General features: G+C 39.6%; 4 protein-coding genes across 4 annotated transcripts; 1 reads left to right on the top strand and 3 right to left on the bottom strand.

The window, feature by feature from the left end:
* The first annotated feature begins 119 nt into the window (after positions 1–119).
* LOC103428553 (glutathione transferase GST 23-like) lies at positions 120–1,307 on the top strand. The gene is made up of 2 exons (XM_008366668.4): positions 120–650; positions 793–1,307. The coding sequence occupies exons 1-2, from the start codon at positions 342–344 to the stop codon at positions 1,132–1,134; spliced, it is 651 nt and encodes a 216-aa protein (XP_008364890.2). The 5' UTR covers positions 120–341; the 3' UTR covers positions 1,135–1,307.
* LOC103428552 (uncharacterized) lies at positions 1,185–2,660 on the bottom strand. Its single transcript, XM_008366667.4, has 4 exons — positions 2,326–2,660; positions 1,955–2,137; positions 1,798–1,857; positions 1,185–1,582 (listed from the first exon to the last, which is right to left on the bottom strand). The coding sequence occupies exons 1-4, from the start codon at positions 2,572–2,574 to the stop codon at positions 1,295–1,297; spliced, it is 780 nt and encodes a 259-aa protein (XP_008364889.2). The 5' UTR covers positions 2,575–2,660; the 3' UTR covers positions 1,185–1,294.
* A 3,498-nt stretch (positions 2,661–6,158) lies between these two features.
* On the bottom strand, positions 6,159–8,304 carry LOC103427148 (loganic acid O-methyltransferase-like). The gene is made up of 3 exons (XM_029092755.2): positions 7,908–8,304; positions 6,677–7,333; positions 6,159–6,587 (listed from the first exon to the last, which is right to left on the bottom strand). The coding sequence occupies exons 1-3, from the start codon at positions 8,004–8,006 to the stop codon at positions 6,246–6,248; spliced, it is 1,098 nt and encodes a 365-aa protein (XP_028948588.1). The 5' UTR covers positions 8,007–8,304; the 3' UTR covers positions 6,159–6,245.
* A 10,541-nt stretch (positions 8,305–18,845) lies between these two features.
* Positions 18,846–20,529, bottom strand: LOC103422675 (loganic acid O-methyltransferase-like). Its single transcript, XM_008360742.4, has 3 exons — positions 20,286–20,529; positions 19,492–20,139; positions 18,846–19,403 (listed from the first exon to the last, which is right to left on the bottom strand). The coding sequence occupies exons 1-3, from the start codon at positions 20,379–20,381 to the stop codon at positions 19,386–19,388; spliced, it is 762 nt and encodes a 253-aa protein (XP_008358964.2). The 5' UTR covers positions 20,382–20,529; the 3' UTR covers positions 18,846–19,385.
* Positions 20,530–20,894: the final 365 nt, after the last annotated feature.

Genomic DNA, 20,894 nt, shown 5'->3' on the forward strand with positions numbered 1-20,894 from the left:
CATCTTTTAGAACCTTGTCAAAACTTAGCGTAATCGTGCGCGTGCGCTTAATTTTCTTCGACACGAACCTCACATACATCACTACATTTCTAGAAGAGGGGATCAAATGGTCATGATGCAAGAAACAAATTCTATCCTTAGTTTGAAAGTTCAACACATCAGGTGAGATTAAAGTTCATCCAAGACTAAACAATACTTTTGACTAATAAACAAGAGAGTTGACTGACTTGCAACTTTCTCTGCAAGAAATGTGACGCTTTGCGAAATCCCGCCTCTATAAAGCTCAGGCCAATGCTTCAAGAGATTGAAAACTTTCGATTTCAGAATTCGCAGACTTCAAAATGGGAGATGTTAAGGTGATCGGAGCCTCTCTGAGTCTTTTTTGCTGCAGAATTGAATGGGCGCTGAAGCACAAGGGGATAGCGTACGAGTACATTGAAGAAGATTTGAGAAACAAGAGTCACCTGCTCCTTCGGTATAATCCTGTCCATAAGAAAGTCCCCGTTCTTGTGCACGGCGAAAAACCAGTTGCAGAGTCCCTTGTCATCCTTGAGTACATAGATGAAACATGGAGAGAGAACCCACTGTTGCCAGAAGATCCATTCGAAAAAGCAAAGGCGCGATTTTGGGCAAAGTATGTTGACGAGAAGGTAAACAACAACATTCACACTGCACTCTCTCTCTCTCTCTCTCTATATATATATATATATATATGAATGCTTGTACATGTAATTATACATACATGTATTGAAAAAAGAAGCTAATGAGCTTTTCAAACACTACGGAATGCAGTGTGTGATCAGTGCATGGACTGCTAGCCGTACAAAGGGGCATGAACAAGAGAAATCCTTGGAGGCAGCACGAGAATCACTCGAAGTTCTGAACAAGCTCATCGAAGGCAAGAAATTCTTCGGAGGAGAAATCATTGGTTTCCTGGACTTAGTGGTGGGTACTTTACCTAACTGGCTCAAGTTCTTAGAAGAATCTGAAGGCATAAAGCTGTTTGACACGAAGGAGTTGCCATTTCTTCATGAATGGGCACAGAGATTCACTGAAATTCCAATAATCAAAGGGAGTATTCCGACGGCAGAAGATCTAATCAATTACAACCGGGATCGCCAGAAAGCCGAATGATGCCAAAGAAGAAACACCTAAAATAAAATGGTCCCAGATTCGGCTTAAAATAATGTAAACGAAGCATCACATAGCCTTGATATTTCCCGATATAGGTATGTGTATGTATAATATGATCCGTAAAACTGAATCCAACATCTGTATTTGACTGAAATAGAAATTAAGTTATAACACGGCGACAACGGCACCAGAAAGCAGTCCCCCCACTTTTGCCTCGGCCAACTGCTAGTTCCTCATCAATGTAAAACCATATAAAGAATGGATCCTTCGTGCTAGGCTCTCTGTCGTCTTTCTGGCCTAGACCGATCTCTAGGGTTTTCAAAGGTCCAATTTTTATCCGGATGGACTCAAAGATGAAGGCTAGTATTCTCTTCTTCCAGGAAAATCTTCCTTCAAATGTTAAGCATCCAAATGACCCAAAATACACTCCGTTCTCAATTCTCTTTCCCTGATAACCCCGACAGACATTTGTTAGTCTCAAAAGTTGAAATGCAACGAGGAAAATGCTACTCATGCCTACGTTTCGATAATTATCAACGATGAGAGCTTCTAAGAGCTCCTATTTAGTTTTGAACAACAATAATATCCAGGCAACTTCAGCAAAGAAATGGCTCACTACAAAATTTAGGCACCAGTGATCGAAACACAGATAAAAAGACTTACAGCAGCATCAAATCGCTGAACTGCGGTAATAGGGAAGTAGCGACCGCCCTTCAATTCCTTCTGCAAATACAACAAAAACCAAATAATGCTCTCATTTCTCAGATTAAAGGTGAAAAATTGAACATGGTTATGGAAAAGGTGAAAGCTTTATACTAACCTCAGCAGTAAATATGAGCATCCATGTTCTCCCCGGGGATTCTGTTCCGCCCAGCGTATTAAGAAACCCGGAAGGCTCGAGCTTTCCCTTCTCAATGACCGATAGAGCTGACAGGACCTTCTCCTTCGCAACCCGTCTTGTTTTAGCGGCATTCTTGAGCAATTTCACACTCTCCTCCACTTCCTTAACCAAACAATAACACCATAACTTAATCAAATTATCAAAATATAACTTCTTTCACTAGTATGTGCTTCCCCAAGAAGTGCTTCTTCAATCAAGAAGCACTTCTTAAGTTTTTCTACTAGATGCAATCCATCAAAAACGATTTTAGCTAATTTTTCCAAAGGAAAAAACAATGAGAAAAAGCATACTTTGGTGGGCTGCGGCGGTTCCTGGACAAGCACAGGTGCGGCGGTGGCGCTTTGTTCGCCGCCGTCAACGGTTGCTCTGGTTCTAGTGGTGGGAAATTTGAGGATGGGATTGCGATGTGTGGGGTTGGATTGAGGTGGGCTTTGGAGGGGGAGATTTGAGGGTCTGAGAAATGATTGAGAAGAATTGAGAGGCATAATCAAGGAGGAGGAGACTGCTGTGACTGTGTGTGAGGCCATTGCTGCTGTCATTCTCTATGCGCCTGTGGGCTACCGTGCAACTCCTTCCTCTTTTGGGTCCTGCTAATCCATTCATTCACTTTTTATATTTTAAATCAATTATTTAAAATTAACAATTATATTCAAATTTTAAGAATGAAAAATTGTATGAATGACACGTACACACTTTCACTCTTGTGACTACGGTTAGGGATGTTTCTTTTTAGAGTAATACTAAAAAGATTAAATTTTAGAAACTAAATGTCATGAAAGTTGATAATTTGTTTATTACTTAAGCGTTGATAAATGTACTTATTTCTATTCGTGACACATTACTTACTTTACAAATTTAATCTCTCTAACATTACTCTTTTTTTTTATTTGTAAATGAAAAGTAATAAATTCAATTCTCGTAAAAACGAATTCGAATTAAATTCCAGTCCAATTTAAAACTTAATAAATCCCCTTTATATATTTTAAATAAAAATTAAATACATAATCTCAAAAGGTTGAATTGATGAGTCACGTGGTTTTCTTTTCTTTAATAGGGGATTAGTCTGTGATTTCGTTGCAACAGTCCACCTTTTTGTAAGTTTGGAAGACTTATAGAGAGATTTCAACATTTTCTAACCATTATTCTGTGATTCACAAATACCAAGAATCGAATTTAAGACATGTTGTGTGAATTATGAATCTAAAAGTAGTCCCCAGCTGAACCACCGTGATGGTCGATAAGCCACGTGGTTAAATTCAACGAAATTGTGGACGCATATTGTTAAAAAAGTAAAACGAACACCAAAATTCCAGGTAAGGAGTGACGTTAAAAATCCACATACTTCTCACTTTCACTCTCTCACACTCTGTTACTCTGCCTCTCCGTTTCTTCCGCGTCCTCCGCCCAACCACACCACCACAGGTGGCGATCACCCAATGAGCGACGCTCCTGCCAACTGACCCTTCACAAAAACAAAAGAAAACAACCTTCATTTCGGATCAAAATTACCAAAACACCATAATGTCCTCCTCCCGCAAGCTCCTTTCCACTCTCCTCCGCACCTCTCTCTGCCGCACTGCCTCCGCCACTAGACCCACAGCCCCCATATCCCCCCTCACGCGGCCCGCGGGGTACCTCATTTTGCGCGCCGCCTACTACTCGACGTCACCAGCCGCAGCAGCCACCGCGCCTCCTACGCCTGCTATGCCGTAGGTGAGTGGAAAAATCACAGATGATTTCACCGGAAAGGACGCCGTAGGCAAGGTCTGCCAGGTGATCGGAGCCGTCGTCGATGTTAGGTTCGACGAGGGGTTGCTGCCGATCATCAGGGCTCTCGAGGACCTGGATAACTCGATCCGATTGGTGCTCGAGGTGGCTCAGCACCTTGGTGAGAACATGGTGAGAACCATTGCCATGGATGGAATCGAAGGGCTCGTTAGATGTCAGAGGGTCCTTAACACGGGCTCTCCCATCACTGTAAGGTCATCTTAAACTGAAGGGTCTAGAGGTCCAAATAGCCGAAAATAGTCCGAAAACCGTTTCCAACCGAAGGCTAGGCCAAAGGGCTCGTGGACTCCACAAAATCTGAAAGGGCCAAAAGGCCAACCGGCTGGTCCAATTCAGCCAGCCAGCTAGCTCCGGGCTGGGCCAGAAATTCTAGCATTCATGTCGGTTATATCCGACATGAATTCTAGGCCAAATTTCAAATGAAACGTCAAATTTCAAATCCAAAGGTTTTCTTCATCCTGTGTCGGTCCACAGCTTCAGCTGCTTCTAGGGTTTCTTTCTCGAAAGGCTGAAGGTCGATCCTTCATCCTCGGCTCTCAACAAAGTAGGTAGGTTACTACCTTTACTCATTAAGTTGGTTTGTATTCAGCTCTGAAATTCTGTTTGGCTAGTGAGAAAATTGTGGGAAAAGTACTTAATCACGATCTTCCTTATTCAAACTACAAATTAAAATTCTTTCGGAGGAGCTTCAAATGTTCAAACGACAAACACGCTAGCAGATTTCTTTGATTCGAGAACGGAAGAGGATTCCACGAGTTTCTTGAGAAACAAGAAAATACCAAGGTCAATTAGTCACCAGCTTAAAATAACAAGACAAATACCTTAAGACTTGTTTGGGATCGCTTCTCTAAAAAGCACTTGCGCTCGTAAGTTAGAATACTTTTATAATAAGCATGTTAACATATTTATTACAAATCTAAGTACTTCCTAGAAAAGCACTTGGAAGTGCTTTTTGAAGCGCCTGATAGATGTTTCTCTAAAAAACGGGAGTCAATTATATGAATTCTAAAACGCCACTAGGCTCGGTTTTGTATTAAGAACACTATCGAAACTAACTCAAGAAAAAGCCTTACCTCTTGAGAACATAAGGAAAAAAAAAAAAAAAAGTTTAAGAAATCAAGCACAATCTCCGCCACGAGCTTTGAATTTTGCCGTCCGCGGCCGCTATGGTCAGGATCTGGAGGTGGCTCACAGTGGACTAGTTTCCATTTCAAACTTTGCAAGTCCAATTTTTTAAACAAAATACCAAACAGGCTCTGAATCACCCTTTAATTTTAGTAAGGAAACAACAATTTTAGACTGTTGGATTACAGCAGTCAGATCTTATTTAATGTGTAACAAGTTCTTATAAACTAGTAGAGCAACTCCAGCCTTGCTGGTTGCTCGGGCGTCAGGCGAGGAGAAAGGGCCCTCGGGCCGGTGGGAGCAAATCCAGCGGGGAAGGGCCCGAGTGAGGGTGGGAGGTCGAGCGAAGGGGGAGTGGGGAGTCGACGGGCCTGTGGCCCGAGGGTTTTGTAATTTTTTATTTTTTTTGTGTCAGAGAGAGAGAGAGAGATAGCTTTTGTAATTTTTTATTATTTAAACAAACATAAAAAACTATTATTTTTATTGCTTATTGCCAAGGGGGAGGGTTCCAAGGGTGGAGATGTAAATGACAATTACTGTTCATTAATGATAATTACTATTTATTTAAAGCAGTTACTGTTCAATAGGGTGGATTGAATAGTGGATTGCTAGGGGGGAGGGCTCAATGGGTGGAGTTGCTCGTATATAAAAACCTGGTAAGTAGAGTTGTTTGCATAGCTGTTGGGACCGTCTCCGCCTTTCATCGGATAGGCTTCGACGGAGTTACTGGTTTCCTCCTCGGCTGCAGCCATCTCTCAATTTCTCTCTTTAGGAGTGTGAGGGGTTGTAAGTCATTTACAGTATCATGAGTAGGCCTGCTGACTGAAGGCCTCTCTCTCTCTCTCTCTCTCTCTCTCTCTCTCTCTCTCTCTCTCTCTCTCTCTCGGTGTTTTCTTGGAGGAGGGGGATTTTATATTGGTATATTTGTATTGCAGTCAATCAGTACTAGTTGACACCAATCAAAGACAAAGTAAAATCAATTAAGAAATACTGTAGAAGTACAACCGAAAAAGACCAAGATGTTGTACGTCATAGTGGCTGTATCCCAAATCAATAACACGCTTTCATGTGCGAAAGTAATGTATGTGAGATTACCTTATTTGATTCAGTACGTTTTTGCTAAAGCATCTGTTTTGTTCGAAAACAGCTTCCAGTTCCTCCAGACACATGAAGTACATAGGGTTGTTAAACGAAAAACACATAACAAGAATAATAAGGAACTAGCTCGATCGATCGAGTAGGACAAGATCAAGTATGTGACACATGAAGTGATTATCAATTTTACACGTCACTCAAATCAAATTTCCAGGCGTTTAAGCACAACAAGAAAGTTAATCGCCTTCCCAGACTCAAAGATCGATGGTTGCTCTTCAAGTCTCTTGCGATACAAGTCATAGAGCTCGTCTAATATATTGTCTCCAAATTGTTGCTTCACGAGTCCCTCCGTGGCAGCTCTGACATGAGATGCAAATACCTGGCTATTTTTAGTAACAATGTCAAGTGCCGAGACACGAGGCAAGTTTTCAATTCTCTGTGCGCTAAAACAACCATTTTTCTCCACAGCAGCTTCGAGTTCTTGGGGAGACATGTAATACAGAGGTATATTAAAAGAATCTACTTTTTCTTCCTGAACTACTCCCTGCATAAAGGAAAAACACATAGCAGTCATTTCGTCTGATACTTTGCGTGTTCTATAATTAAACTTAGAGCAGGGGGTCATTTTCTTACCTTCATAGCCAGGTCCATGAGGCAAGACCCGAGAAGTTGATGAGCCTGGTTTACCGAAGAAAGCGAATGAGGGGTACCATTCGGGCGTCCTGGAATGATGAGCACCATCAATCCTCCATTCGCAATCTCTTGTGCCCTGGCATGCAGGAAACATTCCATGTCCTCAGCATGTTGAGCTTCATAAGCCCTTATGACTTCATCAGTGGAATTTGAATAAACGATTCGTCCTTTGTTCCACGCAGGGCTGTTTCTGTCCACTACCTCTTTCGGCACTCTAGAAAGCCATTGAAGGGCACAAGAAGAGTGAAAAAAGTGAATGGAAGCATTAGGAAATACACGAACGTAGAAAGAACCGGGTACGCCTGCAGCATAGTATCGCCTGCTCGTAGGGAGGGATTGGAAGAGCGTGTTAAAATCGTTTAGAGTGTGATCATTAAAGAAAACATGAAATTCCGGGATATGCGAATTCAAGCCTTGGCCTTGATACTTGATTTCTACAGCTTCAAGTATGTTTTGAACCGCAATAAACGTATTTGGCCCGATAGAACAACCCAAATCTGCAATGCAAAAGGTGTTCGAAGAAGGTAACATCTCGACGTCAAGATTTTCTGCAATTGCCCTGCTTATAAGTTGTTGGGCAGCATCCACTACTCCTCTCTGAACAAGGAAAGATTGTGCATGTTCTTTTGATTAGTAGAGAAGATCCAACACCTTGAATTTCATTTGCTTACAGTAATAATTCTTGTTAGGTAGATTTATTCTGAAGAACACAACTAAAAACTACAGCAACAACAAAGCTTTATTCCATTTATTCTACTAGGTGGGATCAGATGTATGAATCCTAGAACGCCTACACAAAGAACACAACTACAAACTAACTCAAGAAAAAGCCTCACTTCTTGAAAGCAGAAAAAAAAAGTGAGAATTTTTTAAGGTCCACAGTGTCAAGAGTTTTTAAGATCTCTCTGTCATATCCCAAACAAATTTGAGAAACCCCAAGAAATCGACGTCAATCTCCGCCACCAGCGCCTTTGGATTTCGCCGTCCAAACTTCACAAGTCCATTTTTTTTTTTTAACAAAATACCAAACAGCTCTAAATTACCCTTTAGTTTTAGTAAGGAAACAACAATTTTAGAGTTGGCAGTGATGGATTACAGCCGTCAGATCTTATTTAAATATGTAATAAATTATTATAAACTAGTAAAGCTTAAGTTTTAAGCATATAAGAACCTGGTAAGCAGAGTTTTTAGCATAGCTGTTGGGGCCGTCTCCGCCTTTCATCGGATATGCTTCGGCGGACATACTGGTTTCCGCCTCAGCTGCAGCCATTTCTCAGTTTCTCTCTTTAGGAGTGTGAATAGTTGTAAGTCATTTATAGTGTCATGAGTAGACCTGCTGACTGAAGGCGGCTCACTCCTCTTTCTCTCTCATGACAAATTTTTCATTGTGACTGGAACACGAATGGTAACCACGTGTCTGCTTGCACACGGTTTGCTGACTGAAGGCTGTTGAATTGTAATCTTGTCTTGATCCAAGACAAGTGGTCGTCCAAAGCCAATGTGTGCAAATGCTAAATTCTAGTAAGTTATGTCGATAGTAGTAGTTGGAAAATTCCAGCATTATAAGTTTGGTTAGCCACCTAAAATATTTAAGCTAAAGAAAGATCAAGAAGCTGCAAATTATGTGGTCTTTGTTGCAATGCAAAAAATCTTTGCGTAATGTTTTGAGCGTTCCTTTTTCTTTTACCTATCAATTTTTACTACGTTATATTTTTCTTTGTAAGATAAATATCTCTAAAATAATAAGTCCCTTTGAGCTTCAACAAAGGCGGCCCACTGGTGTACATAGCGTTTGGTGCTTGTATACCAGTCAATAGTCAATGAATGGAAAGAAGACTTTGTCAATAGTACTGTTCAAGTCCACACAAATCTGATCAATTAAATTTAGAAAGAAAAAAATCTTTGGAAGTTATGATTATGCTGACGTTACCATATCAATCAGATGTCAACAATCATAGAATTGAAGTATGGTCATATTAATAATGAACTGCATTGCAAGGGAGTTAGGATTTTTTTTTTTTTTTTTTGGGCTAGCTGAAATTAGTACTGTACAATTATATTTTTATTTTTTTACTCATATAAAATTATATAATTATCAATATAAAAGAATAATAATAGAATATAAATTATTCTCAAAATCATAACCTAACCGATAAATTCAAGGATCATATAAATATTTAACCTACTAATTAAATCAAGAATAAGTAAATAAAGAGATTAAGAACATACCAAAAGTGACTTCATTGAAAAATCGCAACGGAAAGTAAGGAAATGCGGATATAGGAATTTCATTGTGGATTTAAAAAAATTAATTTTCTTTTCTTGAATAAGAAGCACAAAGGCTAAATCGCATAAGGTAAATGATCTTTTTCTTTTACAAATAGGCTAAAGTGGGATGGGAGATAGAATTAATTTTTAATTTTTTTGCATAAAACTTATTATTTATTACCTATCCTCGACTAATATACATTAAATAACAACCTGTATTGAAATTGAGTGAGCTATAAGCATGAGTTTACAAAAGAATAATGTTATTCACACATTCATTTTTATCTCCAACACACCCTTATTAATTTTTTTATTATTGATCATCATCGATTCATTCTATCCGACAACCAAAAATTGAGAAAACTGTGTAAAAAGTAAAAATGACTGCATGAATTACACTACCTTTACATAAAACTTCCCTGGATTATAGCCCACCTTAATCTTGTGGGTGGCTCCACCATTGCTGCATTGTACAGAAATTCGTTACGACATCAAGGATTCCAACTCCCAATTCCACCTCCAACATCAGAGAACTTACAACAAAATAAGAAGAAAAAAAAAAGACTCAATGTTGAAAAACAATTATTTTCATAACTTGTGTAGGATATGACTAGTATTTGCAACAATTCCAAATCCAACTAATTAGAAGTCAATTCCACACAGGAAGGAAAAGTTAATTAGAAACAAAACTTTGATATTCTTTAAATAAATATGTATAAAGAAATGTTGTAGTTAATATTGTTTAGGAATGTGATTGTGTAATTTAAGAGTATAATTCAAATAAGATTTTGGAACAATTCCCTTTATAACTTGTATTACTTGTTGTAGGGCAAGAAAAGTCCATGTTTTAGTATAAAATAATAAAAGCTAAGGTCACATGGGAGAAAAAGCAATTCAGACATCCGAGACATTTCTTCTCTGACCTAGTTTGGGAGTGAGGTGTTTAAAAAAAAAACACCTATGAAAAAAAGCTGTGAGGGTTTTAGGTGTTTGGTAAACTGAAAAAAAGGGCTTATTTTGGAAGCTGCTGTGAGAATAAGCTGAAATCAAAGGAAAAAGCTGAAGCTGCTATTTGTAGCTTTGGAAAACTGGTTTTTTTTCAAAGCACATGGAGTTACAGTGCTCCTTTAATGAAATGACCCACTATCAGACTACTTTTTTTTCCAAAAGCTTTTTTACAAAAAAGTTTACCAAACACTCTGCTGATTTATTTCACAGCCGCTTATTCTCACAGCACAGCCGCTTATTCTCACAGCAGCTTTTTTTCAAAGCACAGCAATACCAAACCAGCCCTCTCTCTTGTCGTCCCTCTCCTACCCTCACACCCTAAATTTTTTTCTTCAACAAGAAAGACTCGTTGTTGGAAAAATAAAAATTTTAAATAACATTTTGAAAAAGACAAATAATTACTATGATTTAGTTGTATTTTTCAAGAACCTGGAACGTAGAGTTTTTCGCGTAGCCGTCGGGCCATCTTCTCCTTTCATTGAAAATGCTTCTGAGAATGTACTGAATTCCGGTGCTGCCATCTCTCTCTCTCTGTTTTCTTGGAGGGAAGGTTTTATTATAGTATATGTTTGTATTGCAATTCATCGCTGCTACTTGACACCAATCAAAGACAAACATCATATTCGACCTTAGGCCATTTTATTAGGGATTCATAACTCATCATGTTCAGCTATGTCTATCTCACATTGACATAACAAACAATTGACTAAACTCAAATCTGTTTTAATTAGTCACAAGCTACTTTGTTTTTTTTTGGAACACTGTCACAAGCTACTTTTTGAATTGTTAAATATACCAATACCATAGATAAAGATATTTCAACTTTATGCATAAAAGTCTTTAACAAGAAAAGAAAGCATAGAAAAAGTTGAATAATTGGTTTGAAATTGCATCATCACCACAGGCTCTTTCAATTCTACTCTCTCTTCTAAGCCATCAAACGGCCCAGAAGAAAGTAGAATTGAAAGAGCCCCGTGGTGGTGATGCAATTTCAAACCAATTATTCAACTTTTTCTATGTTTTCTTTTCTTGTTAAAGACTTTTATAGATAAAGTTGAAATATCTTTATCTATGGTATTGGTATATTTAACAATTGAAAAAGTCCTGAATGGAATAGCATCTGACTGCCTTTTCCATACTCACGCAATGAGGACTTACCTACGGCAGGTAGGTCACGGCGGTTGTATTCTAAATCATTAACACGCTGACGCTTTCATATAGGGCTAGAAAAAAATCCCAAAAATTTCAAACCGAATTGAAAAATTCCCGAAACCGAACCGAAAAAATTCCAAACTGAAATTCCCGAAATTTTGGTATAGGAATCAGCCTCAAGTTTTTGGGATTTCGGTAATCCAAAACGGAATCGAAAAATATATATATATATTATTTAATTTTTAAATATATATATATATATATATATTTAGAATTTTAATAGCCGTTGGATTTTGTTGAGATTTAATCTCAACCATATAAATCAAAGTTATCAAACCCATTGTCTGACTCTCTCTCTCTTGGTCTCTCGACATTCACCTCACCTCAGTATCCTTCCTGGTGTGAAATCATGATTTCTTTTACTATTTAGAACAAGAAAAGAAACCTTGATTTGAACAGTTCGTTATGTTTACAAGGTAAAAGAAATTTTGCTCATAACGTAATGCTGCTGGAATGGTCATCAAAGCATGACATTATATGTGCTTTTAAACTGTTTACACATGCATAGATCCTCACTCACGGGAACACTTGCACACATGTAAACTATAAGTTCATATCCCGCTTCTTTGACTCAAATTATGTCAGTCGTAGAAGAAATTCTGAAGGAACCTAGTAAACTCTGGTTTTGGATTTGTTAATTTATTTTTGTTGCATGCATTTGTAGTAGAATAGGCAGTAGATTGTTAATTTATTTTGATGATCACTTCACTGCACAGCCAAGATATGATATGCAATGCAGATTTGCTATTCTGCACACTGCACATGCACAGCCAAGTTATAGCCTAGCCAAATTTTGATCACTGCACTGCCAAGATATGTAGTGCAGATTTGCTATTCTGCACACTGCACAGCCACAACCAAGTTATTATAGCCGAAAAGCCCAACAATATTTTGGGATTCCCACTGTCCTAAAAATACCGAAATTATTTCAGGATTCCCAAAAATTTGGTTTGAAATCAGTCTTGAAATTGGAAATCCCGAAAATTTCGGTTTGAGAATCGGGACTAAGGTTTCGCAGCCCTACTTTCATATACAAAAGTCAATATACTTGATATTACTTCATTAATTTGGCATTTTGAAAGCACTATTTGTCCTTAGCGTATGAGCCTGGCAAGCCTTTAGAGCATTCTAGTGTAGGAGGGCCTCATTAGGCAATATGCAAGCAATTATCTCTTTATACCATTTTCAAATGACATGTCAAATTTTAAATATAAAATATAAATTTTGATAGCTTATGTGACATTTTGACATTTTTTAAAGTTTTGTTCTCTAACCGATATGTCAAATTAAATTATTATTTTATTATTTTATAAAATAAAATATTAAACTAATTAAAATTTAATAAAGGACATTTAAATTTTAATCAGTAATTTGTTCACCTTCCTTGATTGAAAAGAAGAAAAAAGTAGGATAATTGTATCGGTCAACTCAACATTAATTATAATAAATGATTAAACTAATTAAAATTTAATAAAATACATTTAATAATTAATAAAAAAACATTTGAAGCTGCTATCAAATTTGACAGCACCCTCTTTTGCTGCCAATCCATGTCATCGCCACATAGGATTTGGCACTTCGGTTAGAGAATATTAGTGTGGTTTTTTTTACTGTTATAGCTGATGTGTACATTTTGACATCTCATTTGGAGATGCTCTTAAATGAACAATAATTACCTGCAATAAATAATAAATGTTCAAATGTATTTCCACACCTAAATTGAATAATCCAAACAATTTGTATTAAATTATTAGTATTTTTATTTTATAAAATAATAAAAGATAGTTTTATTTTTAATTTCGGATAATAATAAAAGATTAGTTGAAAGTATTCGAAAATATTGAAATATAGTGTAAAGTCGAAGAACTTCCACCAATTCAAGATCAAGCCCCAAAGGCCCTTGAAGAACTTCCACCAATTCAAGATCAAGCCCCGACGGCTCTTGAAGAAAGTGTTCATCGTTCATCATCCGTTCATCCTAAGATCAAACCCTAACGACCATTTGGATCAACAACGTCGACAAATCCATACATCCAACCGTTCTTCAAGATCAAGCCCAAAAGCCCTTGAAGATTCGTTCATCACTGTTCTTCAAGATCAAGCCCAAAAGCCTTTGAAGATCCGTTCATCACCATTATTCAAGATCAAGCCTCAACGGCCCTTGAAGAAACACTAATCCTCAAGATCAAGCCCCAACGGCTCCTTAAAGATCCGCTCAAATCCACCTTCAAAGATCAAGCCCACGGCCCTTAAAGAATGTTCATCCTTAGATCAAGCCCAACGGCCCTTTGGATCAATCGCACATCCACAAATACGTACCTTACGGAGATCGAATCAGAGGATCAAGTTATAGAGAGATTGTAACCCAAAATCATCAAATGCAAATATTATTTTGTGCACGTGTTCTTGTCTTGCTTGTTTCAGGAAAATTTCATGTTTACAAATTTGGCACGCCCAGTGGGACAATCTCTACCTCTCATCTCTTTCTCCATTCAAGAAATTCAAGCACACTTCCAAAATCAATGGCATCAAGCAAAGGACAAGCCGTTCTCACAAAGGGAAGAAGCCTGAGCACTTCCGCCAAGAATAGAGCATCCATTGGCGCCACAACCGCTCATCAACATGCCACTTCAAAGTTGATGCCGCTAAATAAACAAGGGGAGCATCAAAGGCGCGAGTCCGTCATCAACCTGACCTCGCTGGAGGCACCGAAGCATGATGCTGAGGCACACAAGATGACATCCTAAAGCAGCCAACGACGTTCTTCATCAGCATCCTGGATGTCTAAAGGAAAGTCACGTCTATTGGTTGCACAAGTCACGACCATCGGCGTTACCTCCATCGAAGAACAACTGGCTCAAATGAATGAAGCGATTGCAAGGCTAACACAAATTATGGAAGAAAAAGACTTGCAAGTCGCTGCACTCGTCAGCCGACTGGAGCCACAGGACGGCGAGAACCCTAACCCAGAAGATGATCCACTAAAAAGAGGAGCTGGCGAAGAAGATGAGCTTTCGGTGGAGAGAATCGATGTGAAGCCGGAGCCAAACCAAGCAGCGGCACTCATGTGATCTCTTTCTATCCAGCAGCTGCAGGAGATGATCACCAACACCATCAAGGCACAGTACGAAGGGAGCTCAAATACCTCCGGGTTGTACTCGAAGCCGTATTCAAAGAAGATTGACGCCTTAAAGATGCCGAGGGGTTATCAACCGCCAAAGTTCATGCAATTTGATGGAAAGGGAAACCCGAAACAGCACGTTACCCACTTTGTTGAAACTTGCAACAACGCAAGGACCGAAGGGGACTACCTCACCAAGCAGTTTGTGCGCTCGCTGAAAGGAAACGCCTTTGAAAGGAAACGCAGGTGCGGTCCTTGTTTCATAACCACTAATGGAAGACAATTATACAATGTGGGTGCAGTCAATGAACATGGCGTTCACCATAAAAAACAAGAAGGGTTTTATTGATGGAACCCTAAAAAGGCCGACTCACAATCCTGATGAATAACTGCAATGGGACCGATGCAACGTCCTTGTCAAAACCTGGTTGCTAGGAGCCATGTCAAAAGACATCTCGAGCAGTGTTATCCATTGCAAGGATGGTAGAGGTATGTGGTTAGAGTTGCAAGAGAGATTCTTTCACACTAATACGGTTTCGTTGTTCCATATAGAGAACGCCAGACATGAATGTGAGCAGGGCACAAACTCAGTGACTTCCTTCTTCACAAAACTCAAAAGCCTATGGGATGAAAAGGATGCTCTCTGTTCTTTTCCTACTTGTACCTGTGAAGCAGCAGCTGAAGTTAAGAAGTTTATGGAGACGCAAAAGATCATGAAATTCCTTATGGGACTTAATGAGAATTTTGCAGAGACTCGCAGCAACATCATAGGGTTAGATCCACTTCTGAACCTGAACAAAGCCTATGCGATGGTACTACACCAAGAGAAGCAGGCAGAAACTACTGTTGGCAAGTCCACGACACCATAAGAATCTTCTGCTTCTGTAGTAAAGAAAATGACTCGTGATTTCAAGTCTATAGAAGGAGAAGCAAAATTCTGTGAAAAATGCAACATGACCAACCACAACACAAAGAACTGCAGAGCTCATCTCAAATGCACATATTGCAATGGGAAGGGACATACATATGACTACTGTTGAAGAAGGAAAAATGCTACTGAAAGTGGCCAAGCAAGATCAAAAGCAAATCAATTAGCTCCTCAAAATGATCAAAAGGAAGCTGTGAGTGAGTTCCCTTTTTCACCAGAAGAGTGTCATCAACTTCTCAATCAGCTCCTAACCAAAACGAAGGCTGCTTCAGCCAATTTGGTCGGTAACATTCCCAATTATGAAGAGCTTTCAGGTAAACTTTGTTCAGGTGCACAAAATAGTAAATAGCCAATATGGATATTAGATAGTGGTGCAAGCGATCACATTGCTTGTAATCCCAGCTTGCTTACCTCATTTAAGATAGTCTCTAATCGTTGGGTCAAACTTCCCGACGGTACCACAGCACGTGTTACTCATGTTGGCACCATAGCCTTCTCTCCACATTTTGTTCTTCATAACGTTCTATGTGTACCCTTGTTTTACCTTAACTTGATTTCTGTGAGCAAACTAGCATTCGACTCTTTCCATATTACTATATTTCTAAGACAAATTTGTGTCATACATGACCTACAATTGGGGAAGATGATTGGGACAGGAACTGAGAAGGAAAGACTCTACCGACTCAATCTACCAAAGAAAGGAACATGCAATGTGGTACACACCAACTCGGACAGTTTATGGCACGAACGACTTGGGCATCCTTCAAATAAAGCATCTTCATTATTTTCATTTCTTGCAAATAAAGCTTGTGATTCAAGCTCTTGTTTTGTTTGTCCTTTAGCCAAACTCACTAGACAACCGTTTCCATTAAGTACTACTCGTAGTGCATCTTGCTTTGATTTAATTCACATTGATATTTGGGGAGGTTATCATGTTCCAACTTTTTCTGGTGCACAATATTTCCTAACAATTTTTTATGACCATTCACGAAGCACTTGGATGTATTTGATGAAACACAAGTCTGAAGCACACACTCTCCTCACCCATTTTATTCATTTGGCTGCAACTCAGTTTGGTAAAAATGTTAAGGTCGTTAGGAGTGACAACGGTCTGGAGTTTAAGATTCCCCAATTTTATTCTTCTCAAGGCATTATCCACCAAACTAGCTGCGTCAACACACCACAACAAAATGGTGTTGCTGAACGCAAACATCGCCACTTGCTCAACATGGCCAGGGCCCTTCTTTTCCAAGCCAATTTGCCAAAACCTTTTTGGGGGGATGCCATACTTACAGCGGCTTACTTGATTAATTGAACACCAACTCCAATCCTTCAAGGAAAAACACCTTTTGAAAAACTTTTCCATAAGGAACCCAGTTATTCTCATTTAAGAGTTTTTGGTTGTCAATCTTCCTCCAGAACAATCTCTCTCCTTCTCTATGTTGCTCTGCTGTGTGTATCATGTGTTGTATCATGAGGTTCATCATTCTTATATCTGCATTGTCGTTCCTACTCTACTACCTGACACTATCAAAAGACAATGTAAAACAATTAATTAGGAAACTTGAAAAGCATTGGAATGTAAGACAAACTGGTGGTCTTTTTCTGATTGTTAAGAAAGACTTTGTTTGTCCTTCTCCCTTGTCTCACTCCTTCGCCCCCTTCCTATTCGCTTGATTCCTTCCGTCTTTGATCGTCCTTCTCCATATGTCTGACTTCTACATTCAAAGGTGCTGGCTGCACTCCCATATACAAAATGCTGCTGCTAAACTTATCCTTGTCGAAACTAAAAGATTGCCCAGCGTGGGGCTGTCTATGTTACATAGTTGCCTGCCTATAGTTCTTGGATTATAAGATATATGTATATTTGGGAATGTTTCATTAATTGTTGGTAAAGTAAAAGGTCTCTACTTTTTCCAAACCAATGATGCAGAAAACTTTGGTAGGTCAAAGATTAGCAAATATGAACAACCATGGGGTGTCCCACTGATTGGGAACAAATTTCAAGTCCGTATTCCACATAGCACATTCTGGATTTGATTCATAGTATTGGTGAATCAAATGATGGTGATCAGAAGAGGCTGAAATATCTATGTGAGTCTTCCTGACCCCCGAAAAGGTGGATTGCCGCGACAAAACCACCCGTTGGTCCACGAGGGTAGAGGTGTCGCATTAATAATGTAGAGTTTACATTCTACAAAGATTCAAGCATAGTCATTACTAATAAGTTCTAATAATGGTCTCCTTTTATAGTTGATGACGCTTTTTCATCGACCAATATAAGACTCTAGAAAGTTTCTGAAGTTGACACATGTAGCATTGTGATTGATTTCCTGGTTGGAAAGAAACTCTTGTGCCTCGGCAGGAAGTTTCTGATGTTGACACATATAGCGTTGTGATTGATCTCCTGATTAGAAAGAAACTCTTGTGCCTTGGCAGAGGGCCTTAACACGAATCTTTCTGAAAGTATAAAGTTGATTGGTGCTGGATAATTTCGGAATTAGTAAAGTATGGTACAAACACAATTAAAAGCAAAATTAATAGACAATTGTTATGATGCAGTTTGAGACAAATTGGAAGGCTAGCTTAATATGATACAATGCATTATATGTGAATTAAGGTTTTCAAACAGATTATATGTAACATCCCACATCGCCCAATGGAATGATCCTTAAATGTATATTCTCATCTCTACCTAGCACGAGGTCTTTTGAGAGCTCACTGACTTCGGGTTCCGTCGGAACTCCGAAGTTAAGCGAGAAGGTGGCCAGAGCACTCCCATGATAGGTGACCCACTGGGAAGTTGCTCGTGAGTTCCCAGAAACAAAATCGTGAGGGCGTGGTCGGGGCCCAAAGCGAACAATATCATGCTACGGTGGTGGAACGGGCTCGGGATATGGTCCGCCCCGAGCCGGGATGTGACAAATATTGTAACATCTCACATCGCCCAAGGGAGTGATCCTTAAATGTATATTCCCATCCCTACCTAGCACAAGGCTTTTTGGGAGCTCACTCGCTTCGGGTTCCATCGGAACTCCGAAGTTAAGCGAGATAGCAGCGAGAGCAATCCTAGGATGGGTGATCCACTGGGCAGTTCTCGTGTGAGTTCCCAGAAACAAAATCGTGAAGGCGTGGTCGAGGCCAAAAGCGGACAATATCGTGCTACGGTGGAGTCGAGCCCAAGATGTGGTGGGGGCTTGATTTGGTATCAGAGCCAATCCATGCTAGAAGTGTGCCGACGAGGACGTCGGACCCCTAAGGGGGGTGGATTGTAACATCCCACATCGCCCAGGGGAGTGATCCTTAAATGTATTTTCTCATCTCTACCTAGCACGAGGCTTTTTGGGAGCTTACTGGTTTCGGGTTTCGTCGGAACTCCGAAGTTAAGCGAGAAGGTGGCCAGAGCACTCCCATGATGGATGACCCACTGGGAAGTTGCTCGTGAGTTCCCAGAAACAAAACCGTGAGGGTGTAGTTGGGGCCCAAAACGAACAATATCGTGTTATGGTGGTGGAGCGGACCCGGGAAGTGGTTCGCCCCGGGCCGGGATGTGACATTATAATAATAACACATTCGGCAGGCTAGAAAGTATCTCTCTCCTGCAGTGAATTTTCGGTTACAAGGGGAAACCAACATTTCCATCTCGTCTTCCCAAGCCACTTGAGCTAAGACTCGTACAGAGGTTTTATTCCACTTAATCGTATAAAAAAGAAAACTAACATAACAATGAAGCAAATGAAATTTGACAACATCTTCATGAGTACTGAGACATCATGTTCGCATCATTTTACTTGCGCTTAAGCACGGCAAGAAAGATGATTGCAGTTTCAGTCGCTGACGCAATGATGGAGGGTTGCTCTTCAAGTTTCTTGAGATACGAGTCAAAGAGCTCATCTAAGATTTCTTCTCCGAATTGCTGCTTGATGACTTCCTCAAAGGCAGCTCTCGCGAGAGATACAAAGAGTTGGCTTGGAGAGACAGTGGGAGGAATCGGAATGTGAGGTACTGTTTCCAACTTCTTTAAACTAAAATATTCATTTCTTTCTACAGCAGCTTCCAGTTCTTGGGGAGTCATGTAATACACAGGAAAGTTAAATGTATCTACTTTATCTTCACTTACTTACTACTCCCTGCGCAAAGGAAAAACACATGGAAGCCATAAATAAAATTTCTTGTGTAATTAAACGCAAAACAAGAAACAGAAATACCATTGCTCACCTTCCTAGCCATGTCCATGAGGCAAGACCCTATAAGTTGAAAGCTCACATTTACCACAGAGTCAGAATGAAGAACAGTATTGGGCCGGCCTAAAATGACGAGTACCATGATTCCTCCGTCTGCAATCTCTTGTGCCCTGGCATTCAGAAAGCACTCCATGTCCTCAGCATGTTGAGCTTCGTAAGCCCTTACAACTTCATCAGGGGAGTTTGAGTAATGAATTCGTCCTTTGTTCCATGCTGGACTGTTTTTGTCCACCACCTCTTTTGGTACTCTAGAAAGCCAATGAAGGGCAAAAGTTGAATGAAAAAAATGAATAGACGTACTAGGAAATAGACGACCATAGAAAGAACCCGGCACGCCCGCAGCGTAGTATCGCCTGGTCTGCGGGAGGGATTTGAAGAGCCTGTTAAAATCATTCAGAGTATGATCATTAAAGAAGACCTGAAATTCAGGGATCTGCGAATTCAGCCCTTGGCTCTGAAACTTGAATTCCACAGCTTCGATTATGTTTTCAACTGAGATAAATGTGTTTGGCCCGACAGAGCAACCCAAATCAGCAATGTAAAAGGTGTTAGAAGATAACAAATCGAGCTTTTCTGCAACTGCCTTGCTTAAAAGTTCTTTGGCACCATCCACCGTTCCTTTCTGCAAGGATTTACAAAATACAAAATCATTGTTCGAGTTACCGGTTGTGCCTTAGTTCGTCCTGAATTTCGTATACAAAGAGATCAAGGACTTCGATAAAAGTGAGCACTACAAAATAAGAGACTTTGAAATGAATTCATATAAACCTGAAAAGTTGAGTTGTTGGCATAGCTGTTGGGGCCATCTCCACCTTTCATTGGATACTCTTCGGAGAACTTACTTGTTTCCTCGACTGCAGCCATCTCTCTCTTTCTCTATGTTTCGCTGTTGTGTATGTCATGTATTGTATCATGGGGGGTCATTATTCTTATATCTGCATTTCGGCCGTTCCTACTCTGCTACTTGACGCTATGAAAAGACAAAGTAAAACAATTAAAATTTAGGAAACGTGAAAAGCATTGGAAAGTAAGACAAACTGGTTGTCTTTTTCTGATTGTTGAGAAAGTCTTTGTTTGTCCTTTCTCCCTTGTCTCCCTCCTTCGCCCCCTTCCTATTCGCCTGATTCCTTCCATCTTTGATCGTCCTTCTGCGTATGTCTGACTTTTACATTCAAAGATGTTGTCTGCACTAGGGATGGGCAATGGTTATGCGGGCAGGTAACCGCGGTTAATTTACCCATAACCATTTATACTCATACCTGCATAGCCGTTTACCCGTTGGGTAATTGCCTAAACGGTTATACTCATACCCATAACCGTTTATAAACGATTAAACATATTCATAACCGTATACTCATTTAACCGTAACCGTTTAAT

The sequence above is a fragment of the Malus domestica genome, chromosome 14 (assembly GCF_042453785.1).
Source record: "Malus domestica chromosome 14, GDT2T_hap1".
Lineage (NCBI taxonomy): Eukaryota > Viridiplantae > Streptophyta > Magnoliopsida > Rosales > Rosaceae > Malus > Malus domestica.

What these genes read in the sequence shown, in the direction of transcription:
- LOC103428553 (XM_008366668.4), top strand. Translation starts at nt 342, where the DNA reads ATGGGAGATGTTAAGGTGATCGGAGCCTCTCTGAGTCTTTTTTGCTGC. An exon ending in CAAAGTATGTTGACGAGAAG is followed by an intron (nt 651 to 792) that starts GTAAACAACAAC and finishes TACGGAATGCAG; the next exon opens with TGTGTGATCAGTGCATGGAC.
- LOC103428552 (XM_008366667.4), bottom strand. Translation starts at nt 2,574, where the DNA reads ATGACAGCAGCAATGGCCTCACACACAGTCACAGCAGTCTCCTCCTCC. An exon ending in AACCGCCGCAGCCCACCAAA is followed by an intron (nt 2,138 to 2,325) that starts GTATGCTTTTTC and finishes TGTTTGGTTAAG; the next exon opens with GAAGTGGAGGAGAGTGTGAA. An exon ending in TGCTCATATTTACTGCTGAG is followed by an intron (nt 1,858 to 1,954) that starts GTTAGTATAAAG and finishes TTGTATTTGCAG; the next exon opens with AAGGAATTGAAGGGCGGTCG.
- LOC103427148 (XM_029092755.2), bottom strand. Translation starts at nt 8,006, where the DNA reads ATGGCTGCAGCTGAGGCGGAAACCAGTATGTCCGCCGAAGCATATCCG. An exon ending in CTAAAAACTCTGCTTACCAG is followed by an intron (nt 7,334 to 7,907) that starts GTTCTTATATGC and finishes TTCCTTGTTCAG; the next exon opens with AGAGGAGTAGTGGATGCTGC. An exon ending in TCATGGACCTGGCTATGAAG is followed by an intron (nt 6,588 to 6,676) that starts GTAAGAAAATGA and finishes TCCTTTATGCAG; the next exon opens with GGAGTAGTTCAGGAAGAAAA.
- LOC103422675 (XM_008360742.4), bottom strand. Translation starts at nt 20,381, where the DNA reads ATGGCTGCAGTCGAGGAAACAAGTAAGTTCTCCGAAGAGTATCCAATG. An exon ending in CCAACAACTCAACTTTTCAG is followed by an intron (nt 20,140 to 20,285) that starts GTTTATATGAAT and finishes AAATCCTTGCAG; the next exon opens with AAAGGAACGGTGGATGGTGC.